Source organism: Acipenser ruthenus, chromosome 6 (genome assembly GCF_902713425.1).
Source record: "Acipenser ruthenus chromosome 6, fAciRut3.2 maternal haplotype, whole genome shotgun sequence".
NCBI lineage: Eukaryota > Metazoa > Chordata > Actinopteri > Acipenseriformes > Acipenseridae > Acipenser > Acipenser ruthenus.
In genome coordinates, this window is record NC_081194.1 from 81693575 (window position 1) to 81705751 (window position 12177).

General features: G+C 43.9%; 1 protein-coding gene across 3 annotated transcripts in view; it reads left to right on the forward strand.

Moving 5' to 3' along the window:
• The window catches only part of LOC117411621 (rho guanine nucleotide exchange factor TIAM2-like), a 116494-nt gene that overhangs the window by 48193 nt on the left and 56124 nt on the right, over positions 1 to 12177 (forward strand). Inside the window, exons 4-7 of one of the 3 annotated variants that reach the window (XM_059025903.1) lie at positions 933 to 1350; positions 1865 to 2037; positions 2698 to 2922; positions 11493 to 11678. In XM_059025903.1, the coding sequence (XP_058881886.1) occupies positions 933 to 1350; positions 1865 to 2037; positions 2698 to 2922; positions 11493 to 11678 (1002 nt within the window). Of the gene's footprint in view, positions 1 to 932; positions 1351 to 1864; positions 2038 to 2697; positions 2923 to 3676; positions 3725 to 11492; positions 11679 to 12177 lie in introns of those variants that run through there. The other 2 variants (XM_059025904.1, XM_059025905.1) reach the window with 2 other exon arrangements.

A 12177-nucleotide genomic window follows, 5' to 3' on the forward strand; every position in this document is an offset into this window, starting at 1 on the left:
GATGATGCTGCACTAGACACCGAGGTGGAAGAAACTGGAAAGCAGAGTTCTAACAGGATGGACACTGTTGATGATCTTACCATGAACAGGCAAGGGGACATTTTTAGGACTGCTGTAATTGCCAGGGTAAGCAGGGAGGTTACCAAGAAGATTCCCTTCCTTCACGATATTCTTCTGTTTCCCAAACGGAGGATGGGATTGGTTGCTTCTGGAGGGGAGGTGGTTGGTTTAATAATAATAATAATAATAATAATAATAATAATAATAATAATAATAATGCTTCCTAGTCTTTCTTGTATGATGCTCACGTTTCTATTCCTATTTCAGTTTGTGCTTTTAATACACCTCCATGTTTGTGTTATTATTGGCTCACCCTTTTACAGTAGGCGTGATGTGCTTTGGATTGAGCCAACAGCTCTATTGATTTGTTGATATGTTTGTGTGGGACTGGACAAGTGCTGCTCAGCCCTTCTTGTTTTAACCCTGATAAATATTTGGTTTGGTGTTTTGCTTGTTTGGGAAATGGCAAACCGGAAGGGGTTACTGGGAAAAAAAAAGTAATGATTATGGTGCATTTGTAAGCAGTTGTAACATGAAACAGTTTAACTGTCTGTATGAATCACAGGTTGGTTGTCTTTGTGTTTCATGTGCATTAAGGCATGTTTTTGTTTGACTTCATCAAAGCGATTATTTTGAAGTTGCAGGAGACACAGGGAAGTATTATTTGCTCTATCAGGCTTTAGATCTTGGTTCAGTTTCATAGCATTAATGAGAAAATTGCATTGGAATGCAACATTTTACTAAAGACTAAATTAATTTAGTCTTATAATTCTGTCTAGTATTTCAATAATGTGTTCATACCAAATTCAAACCCATGCTGTGCTGTTGTTGGTTTGGTTTGGTCTGACTAAATAAACAAAACTTGTTTCCAGGAACCGAAGTATAAGGAGGCGAGCGAGTTCTTTGACAGTGGGATCGATGGTTTCACTACAGACGCCAGCTCTCCCTCCCAGGTGTCCAGCTTGCTGTGGCCCCCCAGCGCAGGCCCCACCCTGCCGCTGCGCAGTGAGTCCAGCCACGCCCTTCACAGCGACGCCCTGCGGCAAAATATCTACGAGAACTTCATGAGGGAGCTGGAGACGGGGCGCTGCAGCAGCGAGACAGAGACGGAGACGAGCAGCGACTCTCTGGGCTCCCGGGAGCAGCTGGACCTGCTCTTCCAGAAGGAGCAGGGGGTGGTGCGCAAAGCCGGCTGGCTCTTCTTCAAGCCCCTCGTCACTCTGCACAAGGACAAGAAGCTGGAGCTGGCCCCGCGACGCAAGTGGAAGCAGTACTGGGTGACTCTGAAAGGTAAGCTTGCTTAAACAAGGGATGAGAATCAATGACCATTTTCACCCTGACTGCCTCCCAAACTCCCTCACTCATTCAGAACATTTTACAGTTTGTTTTTTAAAATGTTAAATGTATACAAAACTTAATTTAAGGATATGTAGTAATATTTCAAGGAATTATTTTAGAAACATTTTGACAGCCTTTCTCACTGTCTTCAAGTGCCTGCTGGGCTATAAGAATGTCTAATAGTGTACAGCGAGTGTGATTTCACAGTTATGACACCTGTCTGAGTGCTCTGATAAATACCTTTTATTACAGGAGCCAGTAATTATAGAGGACTATTCTGCTTATTATATGTATAACTGACAATGTTTTCTTTAGTCATTTTATCTGAGTTGGTGAGTATTTATTTCGATTAATTATACTCAACTTTTTTTTTAGGTGAAAACACATGTGCCATTTGCTTGCTTAGGAATTCCTTCCTGTTTGGCATGCCCAGTAACCCTCGCTGCATGCTTCTCTCGTCATTCAGGCTGTACCCTGCTGTTTTATGAAACCTATGGGAAGAATTCCATGGAGCAAGACTTTTCCCCACGCTACGCCCTCTTTGCTGAAGACAGCATAGTGCAGTCTGTTCCCGAGCACCCGAAGAAAGAGAACGTCTTCTGCCTTAGCAATACCTTCGGAGATGCCTACTTCTTTCAGGTTTCAACTTTCTCTTTTGTTCGCTTCCCAGTACTTGCTGAAGCACTTGCTTTCCAGCCTAAAGTCACACTTAGCAATTGTATTCTAAGCAACTTTTTGTTCACAGGATTGATGAACACATTCATTTCAAAATGTACCACTGCATGTTCTAGTCAACAGCGTTTTATATTGTAGTGGAGGAGCCTATTAAAGTTGAGCTCTGAGAAGTGGGGCCCCACTAAGCCACTAACACCACTTTTTACAGAACATGTTTTTACTTGTAGGTCCCCCATCCAAGTACAGGTCTGTCCTCACTGAAAAGATCATATTCCAATCTGATACGGCCTCTTGGAACGGAGAGTTTAGTTGATACTCTTGCATTCCTCCATCGGGTTTCCAGAAAGCGTTAGGGCTGACATAGTTTCCCTGCTTCAAAATAGAAGCTTAGTCCAGTCCTTATGTCAACACCTATGTGTTTGACCTCTGTTTAGCAACACAAGTAGTTACCCCTTGTTAAAGCAATTGAATTGTCTTTATTCTATTAACCGTGTCACTGATTCGATATACCCGAGTGTCTGTTGAGTCACACAGAAGATTTAGAACCAAATGAAATTAGATAGTAAACATTGTCTGGGTTTTATGTGCAAACTAAGTGTCTACTTTTCTATGTCTGTCTGGCAGGCTACAAGCCAAACAGACTTGGAAAACTGGGTGACTGCGATTCATTCTGCCAGCGCCTCCTTGTTTGCAAAGAAACAAGGAAAAGAGGAGACGGTGCGACTGCTGAGGAGCCAGACGAGGGGCCTCGTCCAGAAGATTGACATGGACAGCAAGATGAGAAAAATGGGAGAGCTGCAGCTTGCCACTGTGAGGGACCCAAAGAACAGGAAAGCCATTGAGAACCAGGTATGAAGCATGAGGAGAATGGAAAGCCATTGAGAACCAGGTATGAAGCATGAGGAGAATGGAAAGCCATTGAGAACCAGGTGTGAAAGCATGAGGAGAATGGAAAGCCATTGAGAACCAGGTGTGAAGCATGAGGAGAATGGAAAGCCATTGAGAACCAGGTGTGAAGCATGAGGAGAATGGAAAGCCATTGAGAACCAGGTGTGAAGCATGAGGAGAATGGAAAGCCATTGAGAACCAGGTATGAAGCATGAGGAGAATGGAAAGCCATTGAGAACCAGGTGTGAAGCATGAGGAGAATGGAAAGCCATTGAGAACCAGGTGTGAAGCATGAGGAGAATGGAAAGCCATTGAGAACCAGGTGTGAAGCATGAGGAGAATGGAAAGACATTGAGAACCAGGTGTGAAGCATGAGGAGAATGGAAAGCCATTGAGAACCAGGTGTGAAGCATGAGGAGAATGGAAAGCCATTGAGAACCAGGTGTGAAGCATGAGGAGAATGGAAAGCCATTGAGAACCAGGTGTGAAGCATGAGGAGAATGGAAAGCCATTGAGAACCAGGTGTGAAAGCATGAGGAGAATGGAAAGCCATTGAGAACCAGGTGTGAAGCATGAGGAGAATGGAAAGCCATTGAGAACCAGGTATGAAGCATGAGGAGAATGGAAAGCCATTGAGAACCAGGTGTGAAGCATGAGGAGAATGGAAAGCCATTGAGAACCAGGTATGAAGCATGAGGAGAATGGAAAGACATTGAGAACCAGGTGTGAAGCATGAGGAGAATGGAAAGCCATTGAGAACCAGGTGTGAAGCATGAGGAGAATGGAAAGCCATTGAGAACAAGGTGTGAAGCATGAGGAGAATGGAAAGACATTGAGAACAAGGTGTGAAGCATGAGGAGAATGTAAACCTGGCAGCACAGATCCCTTTCATCACAGTATCACTCCACATTGTAAACCTGGCAGCACACATCTCCCTTTCATCGCAGTATCACTCCACATACTGTAGCATGGTGTAAATGTTTTTAATTGAGATATATCATACCACACCCAAGTGTGTTTCAAGTACAGTAGTGACATGTTAATAATAGTGGGGCTCGTCTGTTTTTGACTTGTATGAGAATAAATGATTCATTTGGAATCATTTTAAATAGCTGTTGAGGTTAAACTCTTAGATTTGTTTGCTATAGTGATATCAATATACTGAATGAAAGAGATGGTTTTGAAAACCCCCTAGGCCAAGTTCCCTTTGTGTGGCATAAACTCAAAAACAGGGCCTCACTCAACTCAGCTGTGCATGCTGAAAATACATATGCATGTAAATTGGGATGACATTTCAGCTGAGCTATAATTCAATAGGTAAGACATCCTGCCCTTGAGTCTTAGTGTTCCTGTTTAATTTAACACTGTTTCTCATTGATTTCAAAACAATTGTATGAGGACTCTCCACTCCTACAACTGTCTTTATCGTACCCTTGAGGTAATTCTTCTAAACTCAACCTCAATAACATAGACTGCTAATAAAGAATTTGCATAATAGTTTTACTTTAACTTCTAATTGTATAAAAAAAAAAAAAAAAAAAAAAAATGTGGAAAAAAGCAATGTAGTTTAAAAGCTCATGAATGTGTTAAACCGTTGGTAAAATTCAAATACTAATAACAATATTCAACATTTCTCGTATTACATTCAAATTCCCTTCTGGCTGCGGACTGATTTTGGTGGTACTGTATTAATATTTAGCAACCCTCTTAACACACAAACTCCAGGATTGTTTTGCTAAGGCTTTAAAAACTAAACCACCTTTATGTTCTGTTTTCATACAGCGTTTCGTATTGTATATCTACAGCCATTGTTTAGCAGTCAGCCAGAGTAGCATTAAGGTTGGTTCGTACTTCAGACTCCGAAATATCATTTGTGGTCGGAGTCGAGGGTCTGTGACTCTGTGCGACAGGTCGGAATTACGTCATCCACTCTCTTGCGACGTGCGTCTTTTTTGGAAAGCCGTACAGCCTTTTCTCATGCATCTGCCACCTGAAATCACATAGGGTCAGATAACGTTGAAAAATGTCAACATTTCCTGCATGGTTGGAGTGAAACTGCACAGCTTTTATAGCTGGATGCGCCTGATGTATCGCATTGATCTGCGACCAGAAGTATGAACCAGCTCTTCCTGAGTCACCAGCATGCAGTGTATAAACTTTCCAAGTGTAAGTCTGCTACATCTCCCAGAACAGAGTCTAGTCAGCCCTAGGAGTGCATGACCAGGAGACACGCTGTCACCACACAATGCATTCAACTTGCTTTCCAGATGTCTGTGGCAATAGGCCTTTAGTCCATATGATTGACTTTCTAAGTATTTGAGACTAAAGACAAAACCAGATGAAATCAGGGATTTGCCTCGAGCTCCATTCTTCTGCACGTGTCCGAGCCAGATTCTCCATGATGCGCTCTGATGTCAACGGTCCTGTTACAAAATTAGTTGACAGAGAGTTTGGCAAAATAAGAGTGAAGCAGGAAGTTTGTTGCTCAAAAGCCTCAAAAAGCAGCTTAAAGGTAGTGCTTTTATGCTGGCTCTGCCCCTTCCCTCACTTTCACATTGAATTTGTTTTTGTGCATGATTTGTATGATTATTTTTATTAGTGCTGTTGAAAATGTTGCACATCTTTGTAGACAACGCAGGCTTTCACTGGAAGCAGAGCAGACTCCTCCTGTATATGTTGAGAGATGAATCCTCCTCCTGTCCATGTTGAGAGATGAATCCTCCTCCTGTCCATGTTGAGAGATGAAATGCTTTCACCCTCCTCCTCCTGTCCATGTTGAGAGATGAAACGCTTTCACCCCCCTCCTCCTGTCCATATTGAGAGATGAAACGCTTTCACCCCCCTCCTCCTGTCCATATTGAGAGATGAAACGCTTTCACCCTCCTCCTCCTGTCCATGTTGAGAGATGAAACGCTTTCACCCTCCTCCTCCTGTCCATATTGAGAGATGAAACGCTTTCACCCTCCTCCTCCTGTCCATGTTGAGAGATGAAACGCTTTCACCCTCCTCCTCCTGTCCATGTTGAGAGATGAAACGCTTTCACCCTCCTCCTCCTGTCCATGTTGAGAGATAAAACACTTTCATCCCCACTCCTCCTCCTCCTGTCCATGTTGAGAGATAAAACACTTTCATCCCCACTCCTCCTCCTCCTGTCCATGTTGAGAGATAAAACACTTTCATCCCCACTCCTCCTCCTCCTGTCCATGTTGAGAGATGAAACGCTTTCACCCCCCTCCTCCTGTCCATGTTGAGAGATGAAACGCTTTCACCCTCCTCCTCCTGTCCATGTTGAGAGATAAAACACTTTCATCCCCACTCCTCCTCCTCCTGTCCATGTTGAGAGATAAAACACTTTCATCCCCACTCCTCCTCCTCCTGTCCATGTTGAGAGATAAAACACTTTCATCCCCACTCCTCCTCCTCCTGTCCATGTTGAGAGATAAAACACTTTCATCCCCACTCCTCCTCCTCCTGTCCATGTTGAGAGATAAAACACTTTCATCCCCACTCCTCCTCCTCCTGTCCATGTTGAGAGATGAAACGCTTTCACCCCCCTCCTCCTGTCCATGTTGAGAGATGAAACGCTTTCACCCTCCTCCTCCTGTCCATGTTGAGAGATAAAACACTTTCATCCCCACTCCTCCTCCTCCTGTCCATGTTGAGAGATGACTCTTTCACCCTCCTCCTCCTCCTGTCCATGTTGAGAGATGAAACACTTTCATCCCCACTCCTCCTCCTCCTGTCCATGTTGAGAGATGAAACACTTTCATCCCCACTCCTCCTCCTCCTGTCCATGTTGAGAGATGAAACACTTTCATCCCCACTCCTCCTCCTCCTGTCCATGTTGAGAGATGACTCTTTCACCCTCCTCCTCCTCCTGTCCATGTTGAGAGATGAAACACTTTCATCCCCACTCCTCCTGTCCATGTTGAGAGATGAAACACTTTCATCCCCACTCCTCCTGTCCATGTTGAGAGATGAAACACTTTCATCCCCACTCCTCCTCCTCCTGTCCATGTTGAGAGATGAAACACTTTCATCCCCACTCCTCCTCCTCCTGTCCATGTTGAGAGATGAAACACTTTCATCCCCACTCCTCCTCCTCCTGTCCATGTTGAGAGATGACTCTTTCACCCTCCTCCTCCTCCTGTCCATGTTGAGAGATGAAACACTTTCATCCCCACTCCTCCTCCTCCTGTCCATGTTGAGAGATGAAACACTTTCATCCCCACTCCTCCTCCTCCTGTCCATGTTGAGAGATGAAACACTTTCATCCCCACTCCTCCGCCTCCTGTCCATGTTGAGAGATAAAACACTTTCATCCCCACTCCTCCTCCTCCTGTCCATGTTGAGAGATGAAACACTTTCATCCCCACTCCTCCTCCTCCTGTCCATGTTGAGAGATGAAACACTTTCATCCCCACTCCTCCTCCTCCTGTCCATGTTGAGAGATGAAACACTTTCATCCCCACTCCTCCTGTCCATGTTGAGAGATGAAACACTTTCATCCCCACTCCTCCTCCTCCTGTCCATGTTGAGAGATAAAACACTTTCATCCCCACTCCTCCTCCTCCTGTCCATGTTGAGAGATGAAACACTTTCATCCCCACTCCTCCTCCTCCTGTCCATGTTGAGAGATGAAACACTTTCATCCCCACTCCTCCTCCTCCTGTCCATGTTGAGAGATGAAACACTTTCATCCCCACTCCTCCTCCTCCTGTCCATGTTGAGAGATGAAACACTTTCATCCCCACTCCTCCTCCTGTCCATGTTGAGAGATGAAACGCTTTCACCCCCCTTCTCCTGTCCATGTTGAGAGATGACTCTTTCACCCTCCTCCTCCTCCTGTCCATGTTGAGAGATGACTCTTTCACCCTCCGCCTCCTGTCCATGTTGAGAGATGAAACACTTTCATCCCCACTCCTCCTCCTCCTGTCCATGTTGAGAGATAAAACACTTTCATCCCCACTCCTCCTCCTCCTGTCCATGTTGAGAGATGACTCTTTCACCCTCCTCCTCCTCCTGTCCATGTTGAGAGATGAAACACTTTCATCCCCACTCCTCCTCCTCCTGTCCATGTTGAGAGATGAAACGCTTTCACCCTCCTCCTCCTGTCCATGTTGAGAGATGAAACGCTTTCACCCCCCTCCTCCTGTCCATGTTTGGAGATGAAACGCTTTCACCCTCCTCCTCCTGTCCATGTTGAGAGATGAAACGCTTTCACCCTCCTCCTGTCCATGTTGAGAGATGAAACGCTTTCACCCCCCTCCTCCTGTCCATGTTGAGAGATGAAACGCTTTCACCCTCCTCCTCCTGTCCATGTTGAGAGATGAAACGCTTTCACCCTCCTCCTCCTGTCCATGTTGAGATGAAACACTTTCACCCCCCTCCTCCTGTCCATGTTGAGAGATGAAATGCTTTCACCCTCCTCTTGTCCATGTTGAGAGATGAAACGCTTTCACCCTCCTCCTCCTGTCCATGTTGAGAGATGAAACGCTTTCACCCCCCTCCTCCTGTCCATGTTGAGAGATGAAACGCTTTCACCCTCCTCCTCCTGTCCATGTTGAGAGATGAAACGCTTCCACCCCCTCCTCCTCCTGTCCATGTTGAGAGATGAAACGCTTTCACCCCCCTCCTCCTCCTGTCCATGTTGAGATGAAATGCTTTCACCCCCTCCTCCTCCTGTCCATGTTGAGAGATGAAACGCTTTCACCCTCCTCCTCCTCCTGTCCATGTTGAGAGATGAAACACTTTCATCCCCACTCCTCCTGTCCATGTTGAGAGATGAAACGCTTTCACCCACCCCTCCCCCTCCAATTACTTTGATGTGTGCGTGAAAGCAATAGAACAAGGACTTTTCGAAGTGACCCCAGCTCCCCTGTACTTGACAAATTCAATAAGTCAATGAAACACTCAAAACAATTTGCTTCAGTAAAGAACGAACTAAAGAAACAAAAGAAAGTGTTATTTGTTTTTCTAATATTAGTACCGACACTGCATTGCACGTTGGTTTTTCTGATGTTAATACTGACACGTGATCCAGTTGCATTGCACGTTGGTTTTTCTGATGTTAGTACCGACACGTGATCCAGTTGCATTGCACGTTGGTTTTTCTGATGTTAGTACCGACACGTGATCCAGTTGCATTGCACGTTGGTTTTTCTGATGTTAGTACTGATACGTGATCCAGTTGCATTGCACGTTGGTTTTTCTGATGTTAGTACCGACATGTGATCCAGTTGCATTGCACGTTGGTTTTTCTGATGTTAGTACCGACACGTGATCCAGTTGCATTGCACGTTGGTTTTTCTGATGTTAGTACTGATACGTGATCCAGTTGCATTGCACGATGGTTTTTCTGATGTTAGTACCGACATGTGATCCAGTTGCATTGCACGTTGGTTTTTCTGATGTTAGTACCGACACGTGATCCAGTTGCATTGCACGTTGGTTTTTCTGATGTTAGTACCGACATGTGATCCAGTTGCATTGCACGTTGGTTTTTCTGATGTTAGTACTGACACGTGATCCAGTTGCATTGCACGTTGGTTTTTCTGATGTTAGTACCGACACATGATCCAGTTGCATTGCACGTTGGTTTTTCTGATGTTAGTACTGATACGTGATCCAGTTGCATTGCACGTTGGTTTTTCTGATGTTAGTACTGACACGTGATCCAGTTGCATTGCACGTTGGTTTTTCTGATGTTAGTACCGACACATGATCCAGTTGCATTGCACGTTGGTTTTTCTGATGTTAGTACTGATACGTGATCCAGTTGCATTGCACGTTGGTTTTTCTGATGTTAGTACTGATACGTGATCCAGTTGCATTGCACGTTGGTTTTTCTGATGTTAGTAGCAGTGTGGAGTAGTGGTTAGGGCTCTGGCCTCCTGCCTGGAGTGTCGTGGGTTCAATCCCAGGGGGGGGGGGGCACTGCTGTTGTACCCTTGAGCAAGGTACTTTACCTAGATTGCTCCAGTAAAAACCCAGTGGATAAATGGGTAATTGTATATAAAAATAATGTGATATCTTGTAACAATTGTAAGTCGCCCTGGATAAGGGCGTCTGCTAAGAAATGTAATAATAATAGTACCGACACGTGATCCAGTTGCATTGCACGTTGGTTTTTCTGATGTTAGTACTGATACGTGATCCAGTTGCATTGCATGTTGGTTTTTCTGATGTTAGTACCGACACGTGATCCAGTTGCATTGTGCAGATGGGTGCAATATGCAGCAGCTGAGTGAGGCTGAAAAGCATTGACTATTCCTGTCCTGTTTGGTTCAGCTCTGCAAATGTCTTGGAAGGAAACACTAAGAAATGTGCACACGGTACATCTGTATTTGTAAAGTGTATCATTTTTACAGGGATAATCTGCTAGTAAGAAATGTACAAATTGAGCAAAATGCAATATTTAATTCTTCATATATGCTTTTGTATTGCACACTGTACGGAGGGCTAAACACAGAACTCTGTAGAAGGAAACGTATAAAGTCAAGAAGAAAAAACATTTCAACTAAATGCCTTCTCATCAGAGAAATGTGATCTAGCGTGTGTTTAAGTGTTCTTGTAGCATTCTCAAACATGCATTACTCATCCTTGAAGAGAGCTAATGGAGCTGCGGGGAACAGAACAGCTTGTACTCTTCCAGAGACACAAATTGATTCCAGACTTCTCTGTGGCTGCTTTCAGAACCCTGTGGAGTTCCCTGGAACTCTTGCTTAAAATGCTATTAGTCTGACGCTGTGATTGCCAGTGTTCTTAAAGTTGATGTACCTGCATCTTGTGTGGCAAAATACAATGTGGTTACATTATAATTGCACTGAGCCTTTTGAACCCCAAAGTTCCATGTTACTGTAAGTGTGGTCAGTTGCATTATAAAGTGGGAAACGCACAGTGTTTGTTGAACATTTCATTAGATACTAAGGACAGTTTCTAAATGCTGTGAATGACCATCTTAAAACCTGTGACTTCAGGTGTTAGCCTTTTTGCATGCTGTAATGCATTTAACAACAAATGGCATAAGGTGAACTACAGTACTGCATGGTATGTTCAGTGTGTCTCTGAATAATTTCCCCATCTACCTTTAGTAAATGGCGTTCTTTGTACAAACCTTGACAATGCAGGACCACTTTACAAACCAAATGAAATTCAACCATATGGGATAAACAGAATATATGACAGGAGTGGAATAGAATTTGCCAAAATATTTCACAACCAAATTAAACAGTTTGAACTGGACTTCTTGTAATGGTGGAGTAACTATAAAATGCATACCCAAACAAATGTGTTGATATACGTTGGTGTTTAATACACACAGTGCTGTGTTCCACATTACCTTTGTTGTGTGACATTTACTGCAGTGAATTAGACTAGTCAAGAAGGGATTGAGTGTGCCTTGTCTGCTCGGGAGGCTGCTCCAGCCTTCTCCTCCTTCCACATGTGAAAGCAGTTTCAGCTTTCAGAATTCACTCTTGACCCATGCAGACATTTTGAGATGGTTCTTGTTTGCACCTTTCCTCAAACAGATCCAGCAGTGGGAGCAGAACCTGGAGAAGTTCAACGTGGATTTGTTCCGGATGCGCTGCTACTTGGCCAGTCTGCAAGGAGGAGAGCTACCCAACCCCGAGAGCCTCCTCGCAGCGGCCAGCCGCCCTTCCAAACTGGCTCTCAGCAGGCTGGGCATCTTTTCAGTGTCCTCCTTCCATGCTTTGGTAAGACTCACAGAAAGACTTGCCATGCAGAAAGGCAGCTGGCATATCAGTAGAGATGTACACAGTTTCAGCAATTTAGTATAAAAGTGCAAGTGGTGGTGCGTCAAGTTATAAGTAGGGGTTTTAATCAATTCAGTCAGAGAATGTGAATTGTAATAATAGGCTTCAAAACAATCAGTAAAAAAAAGAACATTTACATTAAAATGATACTAAAATACAAACACAGCTGTTTCCATAAATACATTCATGCATACAGTATATTCAGATTTCATATGTTTAGGGCTTGAACTTTCTGGTTTTTATTTTCCAAATCTATACCTCCCTTTAAATGTTAATTAGTAGTTGCTAAGCTGTCTCTGCATCCTAATAAACTACTCATTTTTAAAGACTGGGTTTAAGATCTTTTTTTTCTTTGCTACAAATCAAGGTGATTTTAAATGCTGGACTTGCTATCACTGTTCACTTTGTACTGCATATTTTATGCTGAAAAGAAAATCCG